The sequence below is a fragment of the Nematolebias whitei genome, chromosome 11 (genome assembly GCF_014905685.2).
Source record: "Nematolebias whitei isolate Nwh7 chromosome 11, NemWhi1, whole genome shotgun sequence".
Taxonomy (NCBI): domain Eukaryota; kingdom Metazoa; phylum Chordata; class Actinopteri; order Cyprinodontiformes; family Rivulidae; genus Nematolebias; species Nematolebias whitei.
The window spans coordinates 21,058,228-21,086,037 of NC_056508.1; the positions used below are offsets into that span (position 1 = coordinate 21,058,228).

The 27,810-nt window shown below is 39.0% G+C and overlaps 3 protein-coding genes across 3 annotated transcripts in view; 2 read left to right on the forward strand and 1 right to left on the reverse strand.

The window, feature by feature from the left end:
- The window catches only part of LOC119417525 (adenylate cyclase type 6), a 58,700-nt gene extending 57,956 nt beyond the window's left edge, over positions 1-744 (forward strand). Inside the window, exon 23 of the mRNA XM_037684746.1 lies at positions 487-744. Coding sequence (XP_037540674.1) covers positions 487-615 — 129 coding nt within the window. The 3' untranslated portion in view covers positions 616-744. The remainder of the gene's footprint in view (positions 1-486) is intronic.
- A 6,301-nt stretch (positions 745-7,045) lies between these two features.
- On the reverse strand, positions 7,046-8,043 carry LOC119416660 (testis-expressed protein 49-like). Its single transcript, XM_037683846.1, has 4 exons — positions 7,956-8,043; positions 7,451-7,618; positions 7,203-7,326; positions 7,046-7,055 (listed from the first exon to the last, which is right to left on the reverse strand). The coding sequence occupies exons 1-4, from the start codon at positions 8,041-8,043 to the stop codon at positions 7,046-7,048; spliced, it is 390 nt and encodes a 129-aa protein (XP_037539774.1).
- Positions 8,044-15,959: 7,916 nt separating this feature from the next.
- LOC119416807 (polypeptide N-acetylgalactosaminyltransferase 6-like) lies at positions 15,960-25,893 on the forward strand. The gene is made up of 10 exons (XM_037683993.1): positions 15,960-16,348; positions 16,475-16,647; positions 20,755-20,904; positions 21,046-21,280; positions 21,484-21,601; positions 22,701-22,901; positions 23,002-23,133; positions 23,227-23,328; positions 25,157-25,303; positions 25,780-25,893. The coding sequence occupies exons 1-10, from the start codon at positions 15,960-15,962 to the stop codon at positions 25,891-25,893; spliced, it is 1,761 nt and encodes a 586-aa protein (XP_037539921.1).
- Positions 25,894-27,810: the final 1,917 nt, after the last annotated feature.

Below are 27,810 nucleotides of genomic sequence, written 5' to 3' on the forward strand. Positions count from 1 at the left end.
TATATATATATATATATAATGTTAATTTTGTAACAAGTTAGCTGGAAGGATTAATTGATTATTATGCAACATCTGTAATACAACAGCTTCTTTTTATTCTAAGGACATTTTTTTTAATGTGAAAAAGGTGTGTGCTCTAGATGTAATCGATCCAGTTTTTTGGCCTAATTTCTTTCCTTTTTTATTCGTCTTTTCACATTCAGCAGCAGGTGAAAAGTATTTTTGCTCATGACTTTGTGTGTTTGTCATTTTAGCAAAAAATCTCCTGAACCAGTGCATGATTTTTTGACAAATCTTGCAGAAATTCAACTTTGTTTTTTAATGCTCGGGTCATTACTTGCATCATTTGAACTCCCCAGCACTCATTAGAAGGTGCAGGTTTCTGAAAAAACATTTAAACAATTTAAATTCAGCATTGTTCTTGCCACTGACATGACATGCTTGGTGTTTATCTGATTTTTCAGCTAAATATGTATTTGTTTTCAGGTGACCACAGACCTCTACCAGGTGCTTGCAAACAAAGGCTACGTTCTGGAGTGTCGTGGAGTGGTTAAGGTCAAAGGTAAAGGGGAAATGACCACCTACTTCCTGAACGACGGGCCTCCCAACAGTTAGCGGCCACGACAGCAGCGGCAGACGCCGGGACGATGCCCTGTGGAAGGACACAGCAACGCTGAGCGAGCGCTCACAGTGCGAGCCAACAGCTAAAACAACTACAATCGCCATCACTTGAATTCCAAGCAAAGAGGAAGTCGGGGACGTTTCGGACTCCATGAGAGAAGTGTTCTCAGTGAGAAGAGGAACTTGTTGTTTGACAGCCACGTCGGCCCTCGTACATGTCGAAGGACGCGTGTTTTTCTCATGTCTAGCCTCTCTCTCAGGCTTCTTGAAAGATGCAAAGTCTGTTTATTTAAAAACAACGCCTTTTAGCCTGTGTTGAAAACGACGAGCAACGCTGTACATAAGGCTACCTTGTTTTTTATTTTAATTTGTGTTTTTTTTTTTTTTTTACCTTTTTTTTGGGTCATTTTTAATTTCACATGAATTCTGAACAGGTACTCATGCTTTGTTTCTGCATTAATTATTTATTTCAGTCTCGATGTTTTGTGCTAAAGGTCCTTTATGAAAACGTGTGAACACATACGTGCACAAATATCCAGTTTATTACACGTTGATAAGTGTGTATGTACATGCATATTTGTGTGTGTATGACTATATGTATAAACCGAGGAGGAATATATTGACCAAAGACTAAAGTATTTATTAAAAGCAAGGACATGCCGAACTGTTCTCGCTAAAGTCAGCAATGATCACCACCTCCGAGCTGTGGGCGGAGGGCCTGAACCTCCACCTATTTGCCCGACCTCTGGCAGTGAAGGATGCCCCGTCACTTCCATAAATGGTGTAGTTTATTTATTTTATCTGTCATTTAGGCAGCAGAGAGCAGATTTTTACCTCCGAATGATCAAATTTCCCCACAACCTGATGAAATTGAAACTAAAAACGGAGTAAAGTTCCGGAGATTTAAATTTTTATCTGGAACAAGCTCGAGCTAAGAGTTGGTTCTTTCTTTCGGATCGGTTCCTTAGAGGTTGAGCAGCCAGTGGGCTGCTGGTTTCAGTCCGATCGTCGCTGACTGCTCCTTCAGAGCGGTACTTTTTGGAGCGGGCGGAGGTGAAGGAACATATCGGAGTCGTTGGGGAAGGGGGAGTTAAACTTTGGATGTCAACGCCGCGCAGTCTGATTCTTCTGTGAAGAAGAAGAACGAAGGAGAGAAATATTATTGATTTTGACTGAATACTGTGCTTTGTAATCCTGAAGGGGCATAACTATTTTCACTGTGAGGTTTTTATGATACAACAAAACTGCTTTCTTGCCAAACTTAACTGCTTTAGAGCATGTCTTACTGTGGTTTGTTTTCTTTTATGTTCTTTTGTTTCAGCGTAGGGTATTTTGTATAAATTCTGTACCCATCATTTGTATATTCTTAGTGTTATTATTATTATGATGATGTTGATGATTCTGGTTAATTATTATGCTTAATATGATGATTCCATTTTGATGAAAACGGATAAAAAGAACAGCACTTTTTTTTTTGTTGTTGTTGTAAAGCGGCAGTGTTTAAAGCTCAAGCTGGCTGGTACCGACTGATCAACTGCAGCTGTCGGGTTCTGCTGTTTACGTCAGGACACGTGATCATGACCTTTGCAGCAGAACCTAAAATGGTGTTCGGTTCAAACAAACAAACAAACAAAGCACAGCGGTAAACAAAACCCTTGATGTTTCTGCGTGTGAAGAGGACGAGGCAGGATAAGCAGGCCGTTGACTTCTTGCATCACTCCCTCCATTTATTCATTTATCCAAACGTATTGCCTTAAGTTAAGAGAAGGAATCCGTAAAGGAGACGTGTGCCTGCTCACCCTGCCTGCGCTGCTGATGCTCGGGCGGAGGACGAGGGAGATAAGGGCTTGTCAACAGTAGTTTTCAGGTAACAGTCACTGCTGCAGCCATCTCGGAGTCCCCAAACGCAGCTCTTTGCGACGGGGGGTAATCAGCACTGATAGAGCTCTTGCCTCACGCTCATTGTCGGCAGAAATCGAACAGTTGATCATGTTTGTACCAAAGCCAGCTAACAGCCTTGTGCTACTGGTCTCTCCTGTGCAATGATCATTTGGGCCCGGGGCGTGGTGGGAGCTCCAGAGGACAGAGATGGAACAGATCACCAACGTTCACACGAACTGTGAGCGATGACGGATTTATAGAGTGGACACGACTTTATAAAGATGTTCATTGTATGTATTCTATTTCTACTGGCTGTCCATAGACTTGTGTTGATTGTTGACTCTTGGAATGAGGTTTTTTTTTTTTTTTTTAGGTGGGAGACGGGGGACAGGAGCGGGGAGAAATGTCGTTCTCATACTACTGAAACAGTGTTTTGCTCAGGCCTGATGAATCCTTCCGTATTTGTTTCTTTTTGTTTTTTTTTGTTTGTGTTTTCCCTGAGTTGGAGGAGTTGAACAGGGAGTGTGTTGCTGAACGGAGGAGTTGAGGACTATGACAAAGAGAAAAATAACATTTCCCCTTGAAGAAAAAGAATAAAACTGAAAAATATAAGCCCTTTTGTGTGGTCATATTTACAATATACCGAAAATATATACCGTATTTTCTGGCGTATAAGTCGCATCAGTCAAAACAATCATCATGAAGAGGAAAAAACATGTCGCTTCAGCGTATAAGTCACATTTATTATATGTCACTGCTGACCCGTTGCGTTTATTATGAGTTTATTTAATGGTCAAAACAGCTTTATTTCACCTGGGTGGCACGACGCCATCCATCCATGGCCGGAACCACTAGCTCTCCAGCGTTACTCCGCCTGCACCAGCTGAGTGAAGCGAGCGCACACGGGAGGACTCTTGCAGTTCTTAGAAATTTAAAGCGTCAGTCAAAAACTGCATTATGAATATGGAAAAAAAAACGTAAATAAGTTGCTTCAGCGTACAAGTCAGGACTGAAATCTATGCAAAAAAGCTGCAACTTATATGCCGGAAAATACGGTAATAACAAAAATGATCCTTAATAACAAAGTTGTTTAAAATTAGTGTTGCTCTACAATTTATAAATTACAATGCTCATTTTCTCAGGAACAATTAAAAATATTAAAATGGCCACTTTACCAAGTTTAACAATAATTGCTTGTTTTACTGAGTTTCGTGCCAGAGTTATGAATAATATTTTACAACGGGAAAGGATGGAGTTCTGGACATTTTGACTAAACCTTGTAAATAATATTTGTGCTATTCCGGATGACTCTCGGCTACTATCACATCAACCATTAGCTAGATTATTTTCTGAGAGTTTCTTCAAAAATCAGTCCAAAGCTTCGTGAGTTATTTTGCTAACAGACAGGTGCAAAAACAAACACCTGCAGTCAGTGGTGCACAAGTTAGAAAACGGAGGAATCTGCTCTCATATCGGTGGAATTACGAAACATAAAAGAATGATGCCAGACTTCACATGGAGAAAATCTTTAAAAAAGCAAACAAAAACAGGATAAAGTAAGTTTCATCAACAGTCAGGGAGGAAATTGCAGACTTCCTCAGCAAAGCACTGCTGCCGGAGAGTTTCATTTTGTGGCGATAAGACGCAAAAGAGCTCGTGCAACAAACTGGAGAGTGTTAGTGGTTTTAAAAAAACAACAACAGTGGAGTTAATTTCAACACAACTCGTCCAAGAAATATAAAACATATCTGATCAAGTGACAAAAATCCAAGAGAATACGTTTTTTCTAAATAAAAAAAAGAAAGGGAGATAGTTGGACATACAATAAATCAACAAAAAGAGTATTTATTTGGGGACAATGTCTCTACCAGCATGAGCTGCTGCTGCTGGTTTGCACATCTATTCCTTTTTATTCTAATCCACCTAAATCTCACTCAGCGTTTCAGAATCAACCTGCACACACACACAGTAATGATGCATGCGATGCTTGTTCCAATGAGATTACGTCTGTACATCAACATCGACTGCAGGACATCTTCAGAACATGAAATGGAAATGACTACAATAAGCTGTTTTGTAGACGTCTCAACATTTCGCTTTTAGGTTGTCTGAAGATTTTGAAGGAGTAAAATTCAGACAAAAATCACCTTCTAAACAACCTGAGTGAAGTTGCCCCCGACCTTCTTCACATCTAAATAAATTGGTGTTAAATGTTTGTGCAGAAATTTTTTGTGTGTGTGTGTGCCGCTATAATTTTAAAGATATTAATAAGTGTTTCCAGAGGTCATGAAAGGTCAACCAGCCCCCCCCCCCCACTTTCTTCAAATCAGACAAAATTGGTGTCGATCAACTCGGCTACGTTTGTGCAGCAAATATTTCCGTTTGTGCTGCTTTTACTTTGAAGATATTAACGAAAGTTTAAAGGTCAGTTCCTAACCCCAACAGTTCCAACATGAACAGATTTTTGTTGACCTTTGATGACCTCTGGAAACTTTTTTTTATTAATATCTTTGAAATTATAGCAGCACAAATGAAAATTCTTACTGCACAAACATTAGACCCCAATTTTGTTAGATTTGAGTAATGTGTGTGTGTGTGTGTATGTGTGTGTGTGTGTGGGGGGGAGGGGCTGGTTGACCTTTAAACTTTCATTAATATCTTCAAAGTAAAAGCAGCACAAATGGAAATATTTGCTGCACAAATGTAGCCGAGTTGATTTGACACCAATTTTGTCTGATTTGAAGAAAGTGTGTGTGTGTGTGTGTGTGTGGGGGGGGGGGGGGGGTTGACCTTTCATGACCTCTGAAAACATTTAACATAATATCTTTAAAATGATAGTGGCACAAAATAAAAATTTTGCTGCACAAACATAGAACAAACGTTTGACACAAATTTCGTTAGATTGAAGAAGGTGTGTGTGTGTGTGTGTGTGTGTGGGGGGGGGGGGGGGGGTGCAACTTCACTCTGGTTTCTAAACACCTTTGTGTCGAACATCCATCCACCCATCATCTTTACCTGCTTCTCCTTTTTCAGGTCACGGGGATCACTGGTGTCCATATCCAGCAGTCACTTAGTCACTTTATGAAAGGCAGGGGACACTCTGGACAGGTCTCCAGTCCATCACAGGGACACAGAGACAAACAAGACAAACAACCATTCAATTCAATTCAATTCAATTCAAAAATACTTTATTAATCTCAGAGGGAAATTATTTGTTGTTGTAACTCGTTATCCTCATTTCATTAAGAGACGTTATAGATGCTGATGGCTGTAGGCAGGAAGGATCTCTTGTAAAGGTCCACCCCACAGTGGATCCTAAGAAACTGGTTGCAGATGCCGTCCGATCCGTCCACCCAGACTCGGCTGGCCTCTCGGTTCCCCCGGGCTGTAGGACCGCCCGAATGCCAGGCAGAACTCCTCTCAGAGCGATGGCCACTCCTCCCAGCAGTCTGCCAAGCTCCTTGTCGCTGCGGACAGACAACTGTGGGTGCCGAGGGACGATCCCGTCCTTCCGCTGTCATGAGCCGTGTTTCCTGCTAGTTCCAGGATCTCAGTGGTCAGGTACTCGAGCACAGCTGGCAGGTAGATGAGAATGCATCCACAGTACATCCTTTTCAACTCGTCTGAGATATGGGGCTGTAGTTGAGATATTATTTGAGCTTTTGAGATGTTAATCAGCTGCTGTTGGTTGTAGAAACTGCCTTGTTGCCATGGTTACGCATCATAACAAATGTCCAAAACTATAAAAGTTTCAGTAAAAATTCTTCCAGCTGCACAGCATCTGACACCAGAGGAAACAATCATCCAAAAAATGTGATTTACATCCAGAAAAAGAGGAATTAAAGTTTCCAAAAGCAAAATCTCAGAATGAAAGTAACAGAGCTGCTCCAACATGCAGCCACCTTGAGCGGCGCAGTTCTAGGACTAAAGAAACACTCACTCTCATTCACTCTCTCACTCACACCTAGAGACAATTTAGAGTTACCAATCAGTCTAACATGCATGTTTTTGGTCTGTGGGAGGAAACTGGAGTACCTGGAGAAACTACTTACATTACTAATGTAAACAACATAATTTTTTTTAAAAGATTGAATGTACCCCAGGTAAGCAATTCAATGCATGCGTTACTTTTGCAGAAAGTGTTGAAATGTCCCTGGCAACTGAGGATGTCTTCGAGCTTTCGTCGTTCTTTTTAAATAACTACAATACAATCAGCAAACATTGACAAGCTTCTAAACTACTCAGAATCTCCAGATGTTCTCTGTGATTCAGGTAAAGGAAGTAAATAGAAAAATCCTGATGTTATTAGTCCAGTGTGCCTCTAGATGGCTGTAGAAAGTCGTTGTCTTTGAATGTGCAGGCCAGGTGGGGAAAGATCCATACTGCTTTTTTTTGTTTTGTTGTTCTCATAAATAATCAGTGCATTTTTGTGTTGCCTGGAACTTATTTAAAATGCCGAACATTAGTCAAATTAAAAACGAGAATGTTGGTCTAGTAAAGAATACCTTGGTTTACTTCCAAACAATAATACTGATGCTGTTTTTCATCCCTTCCTGAAGAGAAAGAGATGGGAGCACTCAGAACAGGCTGAACTCTCAATCCGTCTTTGACAGTTCATTAACAAACCTGTAAATCCAATAAGTTGATTGAACGCACCCACAAAAGACCAGGTGATAGTTAAATTCAAAAAGGCAACCTACTTGGTCATCTCGCTGAACTTTCGGGGAAACCGTCTGACTTGTGTCCATGGTTCAGGACTCCCAGACACCATCCATCCATACTGCTGGTTGTCCGTCAGAGGTGTGACGTACAGCTGGTTAGGAGCTGAAGGAGAGAAGAGGCTTTGCTTTCTTATTTTGTTCCAATGTGCTACTTAAAGTCCACATGTTTTTAATAACACAGCAGATCAAATATACACTGTGTATTGTAAATTATAATTAAGGCTCACGTTTAATTGCTTGAGCCCGTTTGACCATTTCTTTGTATTTCTTGTGGCTCCCGTGGTGAAGGTAAGAGCTGAAAGGAGAGGACTGGGGGTAAACTTTGGACATGTCTGCAGGTCCCTGTAGTTGCTGAAGTGATGGCGGCGAGCTGCCACTGAAGTTATCACTGCCATCTGTGAGCAAACACGAAATATCAAAAGCACTTGAAGCTTTACACCTTTGATAGAAAAAGAGACACATCTAACTCAGGACAAGCACTTTCCTTTCAGCCTGACGTGTAGCAGTTGAGCTATGATCTAATTAGCTGATTGATTTTGAAAATATCTGACAAATAATTAAAAAAAATTAGATTAGTTGATAGCAGACTCTTTTTTTTAATAGCTTAACATTTACCAGTAAGTAGATTTGAACTTCTCTAGATATTGATAAGTTTTTCTAAACTATAGTTTATAGCCAACCTAATAAATGAGCTACTTAGTGCGCTGTGGCTAAGCTAATGTTAGCTCTTACCTTGAGACAACGCTCCCTTCGGTTTTATTAACATTTTATCGCCTATTGGGTTTTGATAACCCAGGTGTGTTAGGCCGAAGAAAGTCATTAGAGTGTCACAGTTTGTTTATCGACTTGATAAATGCCCCTAACTAAGTGACGAATGAACCAGTATACAAATACGTAACTGCATTGCGCTTTCTTGTTACCGTGGTAACAAACTCCACCCTCATTTGGTGAGGAGGAGAAAGGGGCGGTGCTTGTTTTCAATTCAAATTTTTACCCTTTTTGCTCTGGGAAACATGCAGTTAGCTCTGCATTTCACTTCTTAAACGTAAACTGGTTTGTGTTGTTTCATTTGTTGTGCAGCTCATATTTATTTAGTTAGGTTAGGTCAGTTTTATTAATCATTAAAGATCAAACGGAGAACTGAAGACAATTTATTTATTTATTCATTCATTCATTTCATTTCAGTTAAAACAAGACTTATTCCATACAAATAAAATAAGATCCATATAAAATGAAAGGCAGCAGAAGAAGAACAAATTCTTATCATTTCTGCCCCTTCTAAACAATATCAATGAACAATGAACCCATTTTACAAGGTTTAAAAATACTTCCCCGTTTTCACCATTGTTTTCAATTTTTTGTTTTTATGTTTTTGCAGTACAACTATTGTAGCATAGTGTATGTTATTTTAGACATTCATATGTTTAATGTTCAGCCCACAGACAACAGTCCAGAGCACACGACCAACATGTTGCCCAAGTCAGCAGGTGAGATGCTCTCTGTCAATACATCAGATTTTATCAGAGGACAAATAGCACCTTGTTGCAGCTTTAAACTCATGATGAATTATTATTTCAGGAGAAATAGAAATTAAATCAAGGTCTGTAGCTGCACTGCAGAAACAGTTTATCATACCTTTATAAATGGAGGTGCTTTGATTGCTGATCAGTTTTGGGGAATATTGCCCATGAAAATAAAAGTTTACAGGATAGATATTTGAAACAATTATTCAAATATATCACTTGGAGTCATAAGCTTTTGATAAATAGATTACCAAATAAAGTGAATTTATTGGTTGAAATAAAGTACGTGCTCAGAGACATTAAGGAGGAGGGTGTTATTTTACATGTATATTACACATTTTTTGGAAACTGAAGAAATATTTTGGCCTTTTAAAGTGGGGGGTTTATGTTTACATGGTGAAGAATATCTAAACAAATATAGATAGGTCCTGGAGTCTCAATTTGGAACATTATATATTTTTAACTAATATGGTGCTGGTGCTAGAACTGTTTTTTAACTTTCCTCTAACCAGTTTAGTTTTCCCCAGCCTGAGAGCCAACTCAGAGCCACGCCATTGCGTCATATTAGACAGCTCTTCTGGTAAATAGTTTCTTCTCCTTCTGATTTATTTAAAGGTTTTGGAGGATCACAGAGCAGACATTTTATCTCCACAGATCCGGGTGTGTGGTACGGTATCCTAAAGTCACCTGTCGGTCTTATAAACACAGTTTTAAAACACAGTCTGAGTTTGTGAACTGTCAATTTTGCATTACGGGATAATTCCTGGATAAATATGAAGTTTCTGCTAGAAGTGCCCAGGAAGATGAGAGGACTTCTATTTATGGCCTGGCCCTATATAAATAAACTGAATTGAATTGAAGTGCTACAGCTTGCTGCTGCTGCTGCTGTTTGCATTTGAAAATAACATCAGAATTCAATGCAAACAGTTGTTTTGCCAAATTGACAGTGGTGTAAAAGTGTGTAAAATAATATTTGTTTGAATTGCTGTGATTCTTTTTGTGTTTAGACTGAAGCTGTTTTACGATGGCAACATTACACTTTGGTCTTTGTTCAGACTAGTCATTAGCTCATCATTCCTGGTGGAGTGAAACTTTCTTTAAACTGAAATTGTACAAAAAGCTATCTCGATGTAGTTTCCATAGTACCTGACTTTAAAATGTCTAGAGTAAAGCTGCTCTAGTTGCATTTAAATTACTTTTAATTACCTTTAGCAAAATGTGCTATAAACAAACAGTTGTTTAAAACATACCTACCACATAATGATAAGATCTACAACAGTCCTTGTGTGTCTGTGTGCATAATAAACATATTTATACAACACTTTTGAACTTTTAGCTGGTGGTAGCTGACAATACCAGTATTTACAATGAGCTAAAAGCTTCATCTCAACAAAAATAGGTCAAAGCATTTCTCATGATCCTTTTTTTCAAAGGCCGTTTTTTCCCCAATCAGTTCAACTGTTTTTTAAAGGGAACAATATGCATTCAGAATGGCATAATAACATTATATGTTATGCAGTGGTGGAATGTAACTAAGTACAAATACTTTGTTACTGTACTTAAGTACATTTTTCATGTATCTGTACTTTACTTAAGTAGAGTTAAATGCGGGTACTTTATACTTTTACTCCACTGCATTTTACATCAAGTATCTGTACTTTCTACTACACTACATTTCTATAATGTGTTGCATTACAAGTTACATTCATGTTGCAGCTTTTTGATTTGTTTGTTAGTTTGAAAGTAACCAATGGTGAGAGGGGAGTTGGTCCATTGAATCACTGCAAAGTGGGCAGGTAACATTAGGCCCCGCCTTCAAGAAGAGCTGGACCAATGACATATATTCTAGTATATATGTTACTGAGCTGGGTGCACCTGCAGCACCACTACACCCAAAATGTATTCCACTGCAAGAGAGTCAGCCAGAAGATATGCTCCACCCATGTCCTTATTGAAAGACTGTTCAGTACAACAGGACAGCTTCTCTCTCACAAAAGAGCCAGACTGAACTCAAAAATCTTTGAAAACCAACTTCTTCTGAACTTGAACAAGAAATTCTTGCTGCAATATTAAAATGTGTCAGTTCATGATGTTAGGAGACAAGAGATGTCTCCAAATGTCTCGACACTCGGGTCCAAGTTTTAAAAATGGTGTCAGGAAGTTAAAATATTGTTCAATATTGACCCATTACAAGGTTGAATAGACAGTATTTTAACTGGAGTTGAAACATCAGTGGAAATGATCAGATATTCCTTTGTCAGGTCTAATGCTCCTTTTGTTCAGGCAGACAACTTTTAATTAAATGTGTTTACTGCAGTTAAAATGACACATTGGTTTTACTTTGTGTTAAATAAAAACTTTCAAAGGTATAATCATTCCTCTTTCTTATTTTGATTAATGGTATTTAACTCTGCAGGTCATCCCTGAAATTCTGACGCACAGAATCACAAGTCCAAGTGTGAACTGTGTCACAGAGTGAACACAATAAAAACATGTATTATCTGCAGCATTGTTCATTAAAACAACACCATTAATGTATTACAAAAAATATACATATGGTAGGTACACTTAAAGATATGTAGACCATTGCATTAGGTAATACATTCAGCAAGTACTTTTACTTTTAATACTTTAAGTATTTTATAAGCAAGTACTTATTTACTTTTACTTAAGTAAAAATGTTAACGTGGTGCTTTTACTTTTACTAGAGTACATTTTTGTCTGTTTATTTGGACTTTTACTTAAGTACAGTGTTTGAGTACTTTCTTCACCACTGATGTTATGTATGTATATATCCCAGTAAAACACACACTGTAGAAGTTAAAAGTGGAGTAAAGACACCTATGCTTTGGTGTAGTTGTTTACTTCCTGTGAACACACCTCCCCTGGTCTGTCTCTGGTTACAGCAGGTCTCTGCAATGCAGATGGAAACATGGAGCTTCTCTTGTCAGATTAGCCCTAAAGTATCTGTACTATAGTTGTATGATGATATCAGTTTCAAAACAGTGTGGCGTTGAAAACAATTTGCTTCCTTTCAGGTAATTGGCAATTGTAAAGGTTTTATATGAGCATCTGCAATGTGTGTGGGCAGAAAGAAGTGAAAGTAACCCAGCTTCTAGCTATTTCCACATGTAACACAAGCACAAACTAAAGTGGGTACAGTAATTTATTAAGGACGAGCCAGCGGCTGTACTGAACCTTCTGTTCTGTTCAGCTGTAGTGAAATCCTCCCGCTCTGTTACAGTTTATGAACATTATTAATCTTTAATTCAGGCGTCACAGTGCCCTGGAGAAGTGCTTCAACTTCCATTTCTCAGCCAATTTGCTTGACCTAAAATGTACATTAGGTATAGAACTGATAAGGCTGATTGTGGTGAGGTCATAGTACACACCGTGCCCTTCTTGTAGCTCTGACTAGCCGGTTTCACTGACTGTACCTGCTCAAGATATTTAAGGAAAAGAGCCGACTGGCACAGGCAGCTCTAAATAATCACCACATCCACCGGCAGCTTCTTTTCATGCCAAATATTATTTTGTGGGCTGATAGAAATAATAAATCATGGCAGAGCAGTTAAAATTGTAACTACTGAGTTATGTACAAGGCAGTCACAGATAGGGCGGAAATAAATAAACAAGTAATATTGTATACAGCTTAGCAACAAATGACAGTTTGGCAAAGTTAATGACTAGCAGGAGAATGTTGTGGAGGATTCAGAACCTAAAAAATAAACATATTTTACACGTCTTTTGTGGGGGCCGAGATGGGGTGAGGCAGGGCGGCAAGGCAGCTGACTTGGGACCAGAAAGTCGTGGTTTGACTCCCAGCCCTTCCCACATGTTGTGGTGTCTCTGAGCGAGACCCTAACTGCTGCCCGGGTGCTTCCATGCTGCCCACTGCTCCACCTGGGTATATCTCATGTGTGATGGGTTAAACGCAGAGAACCATTTTCATCATTGTCTGGGAACATACAATGATGACAATCTCAAACTTCCCTTCATTCAGAAGATGGCTGTGTTTAGGTTTTGTACATTTTAAAGTACATTTCCTCCCCACAGATATACTGAGATGTCTGCAATTACTTTAAAAACCATTGTTCTCTTTGAAATCTGCTTCATCACTTGCTCTGTTTTGGTCTTACTATGTTAATTTGGGTTTTTAGCTATCATTCTGCTACTTTCAACTTTTAGCTAGCATTTAGCTACTTTAAGCTTGTTAACCTGTTGTCATGTTCAGCTAGCCTTTTGGTGATTTTTAGCTAGCCTTTTGCTAACTTTTAATAATAATTTTGTTATTTTTAGCTTAGCTACCCTTTTGCTACTTTAGCTAAAGTTTTACTACTTTTAGCTTCTCTGCCTTTAAAAAGCTAGATTTTTGTACATGAGCTGACCTTTTGCTGCTTTTAGCTTCTAGATAGCGTTTTGCTACTTTTAGCTAACTTTTGCTACTTTTAGCTTCTAGATAGCGTTTTGCTACTTTTAGCTAACTTTTGCTACTTTTAGCGTTGATAGCGTTTTGCTACTTTTAGCTTTGAGTGAGCCTTTCCTACATTTACTTTTAGGTTTACTTCTTTTTGTTTTTTAGCTATCGTTCTCTCTCTCTCTCTCTTTAGTTTTGCCTGTGTTTTGCTTAATTTTAAATGTTAGCTATAGCTTTTTGTTTACTTTTAAGGTTCAGTATTTTGATTCATTCAGCTTATGTTTTGCTTAGTTTAGCTTTAACTTAGTTTCAGTGTCAGTAAATGTCAGCAGTCATTTAGCATTCACTACATTTTTGCATAAAATGTATTTTTTCTAGTGTTATATCACAGAGTTTTAGACTTTATACAGTTTTGAGAGTTTACTACTCTAATGTAGATGCTTTTAATCCATTTTCTTTTGCTTTTTTGTGGTTAGGTCAAGGTTCAGGAGGGAAACCACATTTCTTTCCACCTTCTCCAGCTCGTCCTTGGGATCCTGAGGTGTTCCCAGGCCAGACAGGACATACTCCCTCCAGCAAGTTCTGGGTCTGCCCCGTGGGACCTGAGCAGAAAACCACCAAAGGCAGGTGTCCCGGAGGCATATCCCAATCAGATGTCCAAACCACCTTAATTGACTTGTTTGGATGCAGAGGAGCAGTGGCCTCCACTCTGCGCTCCCCTCGGATGACGGATCTCCTCACTCCATCTCCAAGGCTCCACCTTATGGAGGGAGCTCATTTCAGCTACTTCGAAATCCTGTTCCATAAATGTGGATGACCAGACTATTATGTAAATGTGCCAATTATTGCAAATCTTTACTGAGATGTGGCATTTACAAACAATACTCTTATTCACTGATTGTATTGTAAAAAATACAAATCTTTTGAACAGCTCTTTACAATGTCCGGGGGTGTGAGTGGGGGTTGGGTCTAACCTGACAAGAGACATGGTACAGCCCTGACATTGTACGTCACTAAGTACAGCCTGCCTCACTACGTCTATCCCTACGTGATGATGCCACTACCATTCAAAATGAATGCCTCTTTGAAGTAAACCAGTCTTCAAGATCTTTACATCTTACCGTCATTTTGGAACCAAACTCCCACTTATTTGAATTCCTCCATTTAAAGCATAGACTCACCCTGATCTGGAGGAAATGTTCCACCTCTGTGTGTTTGAGAACCGTGGTCTCAGGCTTAAAGGAACTGACTATAATCCCAATAGTCAGACTATTTTTCGAAGTGTTTCTAAATATGAAACATCATCTAAAACCCAGTCTACCTCGCAAAGAAGAAGAAAAAAAAAAAACTGAGTAAGCAAGATACAAAACCACATGTGCCTTCTCTGGGTCTCATGAGTACTTTGTTCTGACAAACTTTAACTTTAAAAATATATTTAAAAAGTCACCACACATCGCATTATTTGACTTCAGGAGCCTCAGATGGTTGAGTAGCTGAACTGTACGTAAGACTTTAGGCTACAGCTTCTCCCAAGTGTTTATGAAGAGCATGCGCAACAAAAGTATGTGCACAGAGAAGATGTGCAAACTAGCAGTAAAATGAGAGTAGAATAACCGGAACTGAAGTGAAACCAGGAATCAACAAAACCATGTGGCCTGGCTGGCTAACCACAGCTCGACACTGAGTCAGATGGTCTGAACCGGTCTGAGGAGTCTCTACTTTTCCTTTTTTCTTTATTCCAGTGGATGCACACCAGCTATGCTGAGCACCTGAGCTGGTTTTGTCTGTCTAAGAACTTGCTGGCATAAGAAGAAGAAGCAGAAAACAGATGAACTTCATGTTTTCTGCAGCAGAACAGAGTGAGTACTGTCTCATTTGAGGAGTCTTTTGTTGCCATGCTCATACAGTTATATCAGGTTTGTTGGGTTTAGTTGTGTGTTTGTTAGAGTTTTACTGGTGTAATATCACTGAGCTGGTAAAAAGAATTACGTTTTGTGTCTAATGTTCTACATCTGAAACACTTTTGAGAATCAAGACTGAGCGTTCCTTGAAGGATTGCATGTCACCCATCACCTTTCATGCCATCAAGATCATCTTATGTTGAAAAATTAAGGAGTTGTATCCGTTTTTATCAAACCTTGAAAATAGTTATGCACAAAGTCGTAACATTGCTACAATAGACAACGTTGTGAAGGAGTCTTGGCTCCGACAGCATCTAATTGTAGCTCAGTATCAGTAAAACTGACTATGTTATAGACATTTTCATGTTTTATAAGATCAGCTGGCTGTGGTGGACAGCTTCATTTGGATTGACTCCAAATGTGAAACACATCTAGATGTGCACCCAATGATTACTTCCTGAAAGTTTCATTAAAATATGTCTAGTGGTTCAAGAGATATTTTGCTAACAGACCAAGATGACTTACACCAAATTTGTTGTGTTCTCTGAAAACGTGCTGGGAATCAGTCTCAGCTACTACCAAACCAAAGTTTTGGTTAATCTCTGTAAATCTGACTGTATAGACATTTTGCATGTTTTTTTTTTTTAAGGTCAGTTGGCCGTGGCAGCCATCTTGAATCAGGCTGAATCCAAATATTAATCCATTGTCTTGATCCAATTTGATTAAAGCTTTAGTGTATAAATTCACATGGCATAGGTGTTTACGTTAATGTTTTAAATGTACGCAGCATAAAGAGAATATATTTCAGTAAGAATTACATTCAAGTGTGTGTAATAACGTATTCTTTGTGCTTCATTTTCAGCTTTGTCTACATCGGAGCGCTCCTGAGGATATAATGCGTTCATGTTTTCGACTCTCGCGCTCAGTAAAGATAGCAGCTTCCAGTCTTCTGTGTTTGTTTTTCATCACACACTGCTACTTCAGCTACACCGCCAAGAAACAAGCGTCAGCCCCCTGTGAGGGCTCCATCCTTGGCCTGGCAGTCAAGGATCCCAGCTGCCTTTCTGGATTTTACAGTAAAGAGGAGCTCAAGCCTCGCCTTCAGAGGCCTCCCCAAGATCCCTGGGCACCGGGTGCACATGGCAGACCCTTTGAGTTCCACGTGAAGACTCCTGAAGAACTCCAGGAGGAATTACAGGGGTTTAATAAAAACCAGTTCAACCAGTTTGCAAGCGATCGCATCTCTCTGCACCGTGACCTGGGAGAGGACACACGCCCTCCAGAGTAAGTGTTCCCACAGCTGCTATTTGTTATTATCTGAGCAGATCAGTTGCTGATGCCCGCATACGGGGAAAGGTGAGCATGTAGTTACAAAGCCGGTGCCTGGTAACTTTTCGTTGGCTCTGACAGATGCTTGGAGCAGAAGTTTCTGCGATGTCCCCGTCTCCCGACCACCAGCGTGATTATAGTGTTTCACAACGAGGCCTGGTCGGCTCTGCTCAGGACTGTTTACAGCGTCCTACACACAGCTCCTGCTGCTCTGCTCACTGAGGTCTTACTGGTGGATGATGCCAGCACGGATGGTGAGTGTGTGCTGCATGCAAATCTGTGTATTACTGCGTTCACACACACGTGCAAAAACTTGCAGGTGCAAAACAAATTTTGTATATTTTCTACAAGTAAAAGTCCAAAGAAAAAAAGCATTCAAAATGTAACTTATATAATTTATTTATAACTTTGTTCATTTTTTTTTAACAAAACAAAACAATTCTATATACAATAAGAAATACAATCACAAATAAAATGAAAGGCAGCAGGAAGAAGAAAAAAATCTTTTATCTGCCCCTTTTTACCAAAAGAATAATTCAAACATATTTATAATATAATAATTTGTGGCTAAACACAAGATAAAAACAGCTGAATAGTCATTTACTAATACGTTTGTAGGAGCAGTTGATAAATGAATATATTTGTGAATGGGTATTAGGTCACGTGGGTAATCAGCTGTCTATATAGTAGGAACCTTTCTTTGCGAGTTCAGATGTTTCACCCGGAAGGGGGAAACAGTTTTTGACAGCCGAATACAAAATAAACTAGATGCTGTCAATAGATGCAAGCGTTGTGGAAATATGTATTGCCTTTAAATGGACACAGATGAAACGTAAAGAATAAATGGATTACCTGCAAACGAGCAAGGATATGTACTGTAGCCTTATAGCAGCTAAACAAAAATGTCGGCCTCATCAAACTCATAATGAAGTCCAAAGGAAAAAAACAATCTCAAAGATAAAACCCAGATTATGTATCATAAAAATATAAAACTTTATTTATGACAGATGACTTCAGCACTTGACTGTCCCACTGTGCACTATGTGCACTAATGGGTGCGCACTAAACACATGTATTATTTTATTTATTTATTAACCTTTATTTAAGCAGGTAAATCCCACTGAGATCAAAGATCTCTTTTGCATGTGATGTGTTGACTGAGGGCAGCTTGACGTGCATGTTTTTGGACTGTGGGAGAAAACCCATGCAAACATGAGAAGAACATGCAAACTCCACACAGAAAGACCCCAGGTCCAAACCGGGGACTGAACCCAAGACCTTCTTGTTGTGAGGCAACAGTGCTACTGAACCATCATGCTGCCATATTGGTGCACACCCACACACAAGGACCTCTTTATTTGGAAACACTCTTTATGTTTACCAACAATACTGATTATTTGTTATTGATTAAAAAATCTTCTTGCTAAAATGGACACATGGTTTTGTAGCCAGTCCAGTTGTCATAAACTTGATATTATTTGCTACCTAATTAGAATTGAATAGAATAGAATAGAATAGAATAGAAACAGCCTTTATTGTCCCACGGATGGGAAATTCAAGTGTAATTATATAAATCAAAGTATAATTGGCTCAAATTCCCTTTAAAATTCACAAAAAATATAATCAAGTGATTAATGTAAGGAAGATGCCGCGACAAGGACTTCACCGAAGATCACAAGGATTACAACGTTTTTCAAGAGTGGTGGAGAATGTCAGGGCTCAGATACTGTGGGACTCCCAGATCCAGACCGACAAACAGTGATGGATAACCAACTGGATATTGTGGTGGTTGACAAGCAAGAGAAGAAGGCAGTGGTGATAGATGTAGCAGTCCAAGTGACTGTGACATCAGGAAGATGGAGCACGAGAACCTCGAGAAATACCAAGATCTGAAAGAGGAAATAAAGAAGTTGTGGAGAGTCAAAGCATCAGTAGTTCAGTGGTCATTGGAGCACTCAGAGCTGTGACCCTCAAACTGGAAGAGTGGCTCCAACAGATCCCAGGATCAACCTCAGAGATCTCTGTCCAGAAGGACACAGTCCTAGGAACAGCTAAGATGCTGAACAGAACCCTCAAACTCCCAGGCCTCAGGTAGAGGACCAGAGTTTGAAGTGAAGTGGAACTGGCCATAAGGGAAACCTAGAGCAAGAATGACATCATCTGTCCTTCTGTCTGCTTTCTTTGTGCTCCTGTGTTGTTTTATTATTTTTTATTACAAAACTTTATCAAATTTACAAACAAGTGTTTGTCAGGGGTATATTAGCAGGTACAAAAGTAATAGTATACAAGTATAGAAAAGAACAATATAATTATACAGTGGTTTAAAAGGTAAAAAGTCTAAAGATACAAACCAATCTATTTACAGGTTATAAATATAAATTCACATTAAGTTTTTCTAGAACTGAGTTGGTTTTTTTTGCCTTTTTGTTTTCCAGTCCTTTAATAGTGGTGCTGTATTTGTAAAGTTCCTTGCTGAAGTGGGTTATGCTTGACTTGGAGTTTGACCACTTTTTCTTGTGAATGTGGAATTTTCCCAGGAGAAGTAGAAGTTGGGTGAAGTAGATCAAGTCTTTGTCCATATCCTTATCGTTGAAGCATAATATAATGTCTTTGTCTGTAAGTTCAATTACTTGTCCAGTTTTCTGTCGTATGAGTTGTTGTACATCTGTCCAGAACGTCTTTGTGTGATTACATTGATAGAATAAATGAGAGATTGTTTCCACGTGTAGTTCACAAAATGTACAAGAGTAGTCAATATCAAGTTTAAATCTTTCCAGGTTTTTTTTAACAGGGTGTACATTATGATTGATTTTATATGAAACCTCTTTAACTTTTATTTGTTATGTAAAATTTTTCTCCATTCAACCAAACTTGTTTCCATTTAATTTCTCCAAAAGTAGAGGACCAACAAAAATCTACCAGGAGGTAAAGTATTCTTCTGCAGACATGATCTTATAAGTTTGTTGGAGCATGTTTTTGCATTATGGGGCTTCTAAGTTGTTCTCTAGATGAACGATCGGGTTTTGTTCCTTTGAAGAGTTTTGCATCATGGAGTTTGGTAGAGCATCAGAAACAACAGCATGCTCTTTAGGTGTTACAGGTGTGTTAAATCTGCTCAGCAATTCGGTGTATGACAAAATGGTTCCGTTATCATTTATCAGCTGTTGGACAAGAATAATTCCATTATCCATCCAGTTTTTATAGTAAAGTGACTTATTCTTAAACAGAATATTCCCATTGTTCCAAATGTATTGTGCTCCTGTGTTGTCATTTCATTTGCTGCTCCTTGTGCTGTCTCTCTGTTCCCTGCCATTCTCCACCCACTCCTCAGCCTCTCTAGCCTCTAATCAGTCACCCCAGTTTCTAACCAGTATCATCCCAGTGCACTCATCTCTCACTGTCCCTCAGCCTTATTTAAACCTCTCCTCTTCACCACCAAGACGTCTTAAATGAAATATTAAAATTGAATAGTTTTCATTTGATACTATTTTTATCTTAACGTGATTCTTGACCTGCCATTGTGTATCTGTTCCTCTCAATCCAGCTGGTTGAAGCAGATGTCCACTTGTCCTGAGCCTGGTTCTGCTAAACGTTTCTTCCTCATTAGGGAGTTTTTCCTTTCCACTATCGCCTTCATGCTTGCTCAAGATGAGAGTCTGTGATGGAGTTAAATTCTGCTCCTCAGATAAATTATGTTAAATTACTTTGTATTTTTATATATGAATGTTTCTGTTCTGTGCCCTGAGATGACTTCTGTTTTGACTTGGTGCTAAATAAATAAACTGAATTGAATAGTTTTAAAATCCTGCAGAGCACTGTTACACTTTATAGATGCTCTTCAAGGTTAAACAATTTATTTGACAGGTTCTTGTTATCCTCTATAAATAAGAATTTAAAAATCTGCCATGAGTTCTGTGGGTCTTCATGAAACAGGATCGTCCTGCTGCTGGAGATGAAAACTGACAAATGCCAAGTCAGACAGTCTAATCATGAAAGTAAATCCGGTGCTGATGGACATAGCTGGAAAATGACTGAAACCATTTCTTTTCACTGGTTTGTGGCTCCAGTAGCACCATATAAAATCTGTACCCACTACTCCTTCACCCAACAAGAAAAGAAAAACTTTAAAATATATCAGTCCGGTATTATTTTTACCTCATTCAGCATGCAGTGAAGATGGAGACAGGAGCTTTAAAAGAAAGCAGAAAGTAAAGTTTCTTTAAAAAACCACCATCTGTTTCAATGTTCAACCATTTAACACTGACAGATGATAATGGCTGCTGCAGATGTGGAAAAAACACATTTTTCACACGTGAAACACGCCTTGACGTAACTTTGTGTTTTCTGTCCACCATCTTCAGCTCAGCTGCAGGCTCCTCTCGATGAATATGTGCAACAGCTGCAGATAGTGCACGTTTTACGTCAGCGGGAGAGAAAAGGCCTGATCACAGCCAGGCTGATGGGGGCGCGGGCTGCTCGAGGGGAGGTCCTCACCTTCCTCGACTCCCACTGTACGTACGGCGCCACGTTGAAGTTGTGCAGCACATGCAGGACACGCACGGTTGTTCTGAATGCTTCTGAGCAGTTTAAATTAAGACAACTCAATTGTAAAAAAGTGGTTTTAAAATCTTTATTTTTATGTTCACATGAAGGCGAGTGCACCCCTGGGTGGCTGGAGCCTCTCCTGGCTCGAATCGCAGAGCAGCCTACAGCTGTGGTGAGCCCACAAATCACTTCCATCAACCGTGATGACTTGAGTTTTCACAAGCCGGCGACTAAACCTCAACGTCACAACAGAGGAAAATTTGACTGGAGGCTCAAATTTGGTTGGGAAGCTGTTCCAGAAGAAGAAATGAAGCAAAGAAAGAGTGACACGTGTCCTATCAGGTCTGATCCAAATACAAATAAACATAAGGATTAGGTACAGTTCACTTCTTATTTCAAAGGAAGCTTCAATCTTTGCTTTGAGCTCAGATAGTTTTTTTTTTTCAATCTGTACTCAAAAAAAAAAAAGCTAAAACTGAGATACTCTATATTCATTTAAATATGGTAAGGCCACTGCATGTGTTAAATTTGAATCCATCTTGCAGAACTCCAGTCTTTGCCGGGGGTCTGTTCTCCGTCTCTAAATCATACTTTGAGCACATCGGAGCTTATGATGAGCACATGGAGTTCTGGGGAGGAGAGAATTTGGAAATGTCCTTTAGAGTGAGAAACCTGTCCTTTATCGTTTATTTGTTCGTTTATTCAGCTACAGGTGCATCTAAAAAATTAGAATGTCATGAAAAAGTCCAGTTTTTCTGTCAATCATGTCAGAAAGTGAAACTCAAGTGTTACATAGATTCATTACACAAAGAATGAAATATCTCAAGCCTTCATTTCGTGTAATTTTGATGATTATGGCTTAAATAGCCCTGTGATGGACTTACGACCTGTCCAGGGTGTACACCGCCCCTCGCACAGTGATTGCTGGACATGGGCACTGGTGATCTCCATGACCCAAAAATGGAAGAAGCGGGTAAAAGATAATGATGGGTGGCTTACAAACAATGAAAAAACAAAATTCAGTCTCAGATTGTTAGAATATTCCACAGCCAGCTTTTAGCACTTTTGTCAGTGTGGGCTGGAGCCATGTATTGCTGGAAAATGAAATCAGCATCTCCATGAAGCTCATCAGCAGAAGGAAGCATGAAGTCTCTAACATGTCCTGGTAGATGCTGCGTTGACTGTGGACTTCAGAAAACACAGTGGACCAACACCAGCAGAAGACATGGACCCAAACCATCACTGACTGAGGAAACTTCACTCTGGACTTCAAGCAACGTGGATTCTGGACCTCTCCACTCTTCCTCCAGACTCTGAGACCATGATTTACACATGACATGAAAATTTACTTTAATCTGAAAAGAGGACATTGAACCACTGAGCAACAGTCCAGTTCTTTGTCTCCTCAGCAGGTAAGACACTTCTGACATGGTCTCTGGTTCAGAAGTGGCTCGACTTGAGGAATGAGACGTTTGGAGCTCATGTCTACACTGAATTTTTTACATTACAGTATTTGTAAGCTGCAATAATCAAAATTATAAGACATAAAGGCTTGAAATATTTCATCTATGTGCAATAAATATATATAATCCATGAGTTTCACTTTCTGAAATGACTGGCAAAATTAATTTAACTTTTTTCACAATGTTCTAATTGTTTTTAGATGCACCTGTACATTTCAAATGTATTGTCCTGACATTAATTTATATATATATATATATATACTGTATATTTACTGTATATGCATGTTTTGGTTTTGCAGGTCTGGCAGTGTGGAGGCCTTTTGGAGATTCTTCCTTGTTCGGTAGTGGGGCATATTTTTCGTAAGAAAAGCCCCCACACTTTCCCAAATGGCATCTCTGTCGTCGTCCGCAACCTGGTGCGCCTCGCTGAGGTCTGGATGGACGACTACAAACAAGTCTTTTATCGTACAAACAGATTGGCTGGTTCCCTTTTTAAAATGGTATTGGAACAAATGTACAATTTATCAAGAATTTAAACAAGATGTCAAAGTCTATGACACGGAGCACCTTTTGGTCCTAAATTTGTCATTTTCTTCTCAGAACTCTTTTGGAAATGTTTCTGAACGTCATAAACTCAGGGGAAGATTAAAGTGCAAGAACTTTACTTGGTATTTAAACAATGTTTACCCAGAAGCATATGTTCCTGAAATTAGGCCGGCAAAGCATGGGCAGGTAAACTATTTTTAATTGTTTTGATTATTTATTATTTCCTGCATCATCTCTTTACAGTGTCCAATTATGATTTTGTTGTTGAATGATTTAAAGTTGGAAAACACAGCTTGGAAGTGCCGACTGGATGCAAAAAGGACCAAAAAGCAATGGACCCCTGGTCAGAGGGTCAACTGTAAAAACCAGGGAGATGCACAGGTATCACAAGTTTTTTTTTTAACCAAGCGTTTTTAAAATGATAAAATAAAATTTCTCCTTCTTATTTGTCATTTTTATCTCTTTCTTTTCAAACACTGAAGCCAAGTAATTGAATCTTGTGATATTAATTAATTCCTTTGACCAATAAATGACAGTTTTCTGTTATCACCACAACATTTACAGTCAAGGGGAAAAGTCCTCCCTCTTTCAATTTTAAGGTTTTACGTATTTAGATAAAAATATTAAACCCAGCTGGGATCTGACCCCTTTGACCAGTATTTACCACTGGATCGTTTGGTTTTCTGAACTAAAGGGACATTTAACATAATGTTTTCTCGAGTTAGAGCATTTATGGGTTAAAGCTGAACTATGAAAGTGAACCGCATTGAACATAACATATACCTCAAAAATTGATTGACAATTGTAAAGTTTTCTGTATTTTTGTCACATGTACATATGAACATGCGTTGATGACCGCAGGTTTGCAAGGTGCACAGACAGATCAGGCTCGTAAAATGTGTGTGAATTGTCTAATGTACATTATCAGAGAAGAAGTCACATTTTACATCAGAGAGAAGATGGCGTGTCTGATCAGTATATGATTTACCTGTGATCATTCTTCAGGGTGACAAGTTGTAGGCAGTGACACATGACCATAAAGAGCTGCGTAAAGTTGTGCAGGACTGTGAAGCAATAGCAGCTTTGCAGCTGCTGGAGGACATCACCAATGGAGGACCTGGGAAGCAGCTTGGTTTTGGGAGTTACATAGACTTGCTGGCACACAAGCATGCCTGTTCATGGCTGATTATCTGATTTACTCAGGGCCACTGTTTTGGAACTTTGCACTGAATTGGCTCCAGCTTTACAAAATTAAACTAGATGAGATGTGTATCTGTTCCAGCTCAAGTTCTCACCATGCCAGGGTTCCTTTGAACCAGAGCCTTTCAGAGAGAGCTGGCTGACAGGTTGGGTATTTCATAATCATCCTTGAGCTTTGCATGCCAGCTGTTTGGGACAGTCTGAACCATATGATGCCCTGATACATCAAATTCCCTACACTGCGGCTGAAAGTCTCTTGATGTGCAGCGACGCATTTCTTTACATCAGTTATTTTTAAAAAAAAGGCCTCTAAGTTCTTCTAAGCTTCTGAGCATCCCTGTGTTCACAGTAATTATGTTATTAAACACATGCGTGAAGTTGGAAATGCCTCAGCCTCAGAAGTGCTCTGCCGGCAGATCAGCGCCACCTATTCACTTCATTTAATGACAACCGCAGCTTCACATGCACAAGCCCTCCTCTTTGCACATTCGCAAAGAATATTTGCCGAATATGTTTTTACGCCCCACTGTCTTATACTTAGTAGCATTGTTGACTCCCATTTCATTAAATCCCTTCTTTTCCTGCATCTAAATATTATTTTCAATCACGCAGAGTGGAGAATCTCACATGCAAGATACATTTGCATCTACCAGTATTTGTATATTTAAATGGAGGCATGTCAGGAAGTTGTCTTATGTACGCTCAGTTCCACGTTTTTCCGGCTACATAAAGAAAAAGGCGCACAGAAACATGCGTGCGCACGATTTGATATATCTGAATATTTTTGTGCGCACACAGTTTTCCCATTTTGTCCCTACACTAACTTTCAGTATGAAAGCTGCTCACTGATACCTGAGGCCCCTGGCCTTTAAGAGCTGCCAAACTTACCGTAACAATCTGGAACTGTCAAACTCTTTAAGTTACTATTACTACAATTTTATACATTGAGTTGGAAAGTAGTATTAAACACAATTATCCAGATCTAAACAAAGTATTTTGTTCTTTCTAGTATTTTGAGTACACGTCCAAACAAGAGATACGACTCAGCGCAGGTATTGAGATGTGTTTGCATGCAGCCCAAGGAAAAGGGGTTTGTCTTGAACGGTGCCGTCTGAAGAAAAACGCGGCACCAGAACAAGTTTGGATCATTACACAGGTACTACACGGTCTTAGTCTTTTGTTGCAGCTCATTGTTATAACACTGTCCATGTTGTAAATCAGGGGTGTCAAACCCACTTACAAAAGGGGGCCAAAATTAAAACCTTTAACAACTAAGGGCCGGTTTCAGAAACTACAAAAACTCAAGTCAGATCCCAAACATCTTTTCTTGGTTGCAGGTTCCTCAACAACAGTTTGATTGGTCTCATTTGAAGTTCTCTGTTGCATTTTTGACATCATAATCAAAGATTACTGAAATAAATAAAGTGACAAAAGTAGTTTACATTTAAAATAACATCTTGAAGGCCAGATAAGATGTCGTTGAGGGCCACATTTGGTTCTCAGGCCTTGAGTTTGACACATATGTTGTAAAGGGAAGTTAAGATTTCCATTTCCTCATTTCTGGCACTCCATTTCTAAAACCATCGTTTTAATATGCCGGATGATGTTTGACCTTCTTCATGCTGTTTGCAGACAGACCACGTGAAGAACCCCTCTTCAGGCAAATGTTTGACAGTAGCTGGTGCCACTGTGGTTTTGACAGAATGCCAATCTTCTGGAAACAATCAGAGCTGGATCTTCATTTGAAAAATGTCATTGATTTATGTTGGTGGTCAGTTCCTGCACCAGTCACTGTGTCTGTTCAAAAAGGCATTGTCCAGATCAGACCATTTCAGGAGGGTCCATCCAAAGTTAGTCTTTTCCTGACAAAATGCTCTTTGTTCTCCTGCTCCTGTACCGAGGCTCAAACAGGAGAGTCTCTTTGTAAAGACTAAGGAGGTGTTTTGGAAAATCTGGTTGCTGAACTCAGATAAGCCCTAACTGGAATTTAAGAATGATTTTGCACAAAACAGCGACTGTGGTCCTTGTCTCTTTAGTTTGGAGGTGCATAAGTAAGTGATCACAACCTGGTCAGCATTTAAAGAAAGATTTGTTTAACTTATTTTAATGTACATAAATATAGATAAATATATAACATATACATATTTATGTGCACTGAACTGATGATCCGATGATTGTGTCTTTTTATTTCCAGCAAACATTGTCAATAGTTGATTGGTTGTATTGCATTGTATCTGAGATTGTTTTAAAATAAATAAACCAAAACATCTTTGTTCCCTGACCTGCTTTGCATTTGTCTTTTTTTTTGTAGTGTGCACTTCTCTGCATTTCTTTACACATTTATCAATCTTATGTTAACTGAAAGACTTTTACACATTCACATTATTTTCTTTTTTCAGGAATCACCACATTCAACTTCCCTGATATGCTGATGACACCCTGCTGTACCTGTCTGCTAAACCCACATTTGTTTTTCTTCCCTCTTCTGTGTTTGACTGATTAGGAGACATTAGGAACTGGTTTGCTTAAAACTTCCTTAAACTCAGTGAATAACACAATATTTCCTCTGACTGGCTCCAAGTCCACCCTTTCTACATCGACCTATTTTTCAACTTAGTTACGGAACTTCATGTGTTGATTTTCTTCTCTTTGTTCAACTACATAATTTTTTACCTAGACTTTAATTGCTCCAGAAGTCACCAACATTTTTATCAACTGAACACATTGCTCCATTTTTCACACAACTCCATTGTCTCCTGGTTAATCTCATAAATTTAAGATTCTCCTCTGTTTGATCTTCTAAGTTATCCACAACAGGCTCGAGAACTTTTAGCCGTTCTGTCCCTGGTCTCTCTGGATCTCTCGTTCATCAATCTGTACCACAGAGTCTTTTTTCCCCACATTTAAAACCTCAGTTTACACTTATCTGTTAGTCGATCACCTTTTTAAATTCGATTTGTAGAAGTGGCTTCATGGCTAATTCAGTCCAAAACAGATCCAGATTTAAATCCAATGGAGTGAAATTTTCTGGCTGGTGGTTGAGAGGACAGGAAAAAGATATAGACAAACACAGGATAATTGGTCCAGGTGTAGCTTTTATGGACAGAAATAAAGAAAAACAGGTTAATGATAGAAATAATTACAAATAGAAACAGGAGGTGTACGAGTAAAGACTGCAGACATTTGAAGACGTGTGGCCAGTTTCTACTTCAGCAGTCCAAGCCTATAGCAGCATGGACCTTTTGTTACATAATCCTCCAAGTCAGTATATTGCAGTGCATTATGGGCTAGATATATTCATTCACTCAACTTTTATTTGTGGTTTGTGCATATTTGTTACTATCACTGACTATGGCCGCTTGTCTGATGTAAAGTTATTGGAAATTATTTTTAAATTTGATGTTGCATCTTTGCATTCACTTTTATCAACGGTTGGCATGGATCATGGAGCTATATAAAACACGAGAGGGCGCACCGGCCATGTGATCTTTTTCACTGGAGCAACGGGGCCATTACCAAAACGGTCAAAGGTCTGCACTTGTGTTTTGACTAAATAGCTCTGAGTAAGGGCTGACTATGTAAAAATTACAAAAAAATATTATAAAGTGTATGTTATATAATAATAATAATAATAATAATAATAATAATAATAATAATAATAAT

Bases quoted from the DNA above. Each gene is read 5' to 3' on its own strand.
- LOC119416807 (XM_037683993.1), top strand. From the start codon at position 15,960: ATGCGTTCATGTTTTCGACTCTCGCGCTCAGTAAAGATAGCAGCTTCC. The intron at 21,281-21,483 runs GTCTGATCCAAA...TCCATCTTGCAG, and splicing joins AGTGACACGTGTCCTATCAG to AACTCCAGTCTTTGCCGGGG. The intron at 22,902-23,001 runs GTATTGGAACAA...TTTTCTTCTCAG, and splicing joins CTGGTTCCCTTTTTAAAATG to AACTCTTTTGGAAATGTTTC.
- LOC119416660 (XM_037683846.1), bottom strand. From the start codon at position 8,043: ATGACTTTCTTCGGCCTAACACACCTGGGTTATCAAAACCCAATAGGC. The intron at 7,619-7,955 runs GTAAGAGCTAAC...GTTTGCTCACAG, and splicing joins GAAGGGAGCGTTGTCTCAAG to ATGGCAGTGATAACTTCAGT. The intron at 7,327-7,450 runs GTGAGCCTTAAT...TCTCTCCTTCAG, and splicing joins ACGGGCTCAAGCAATTAAAC to CTCCTAACCAGCTGTACGTC.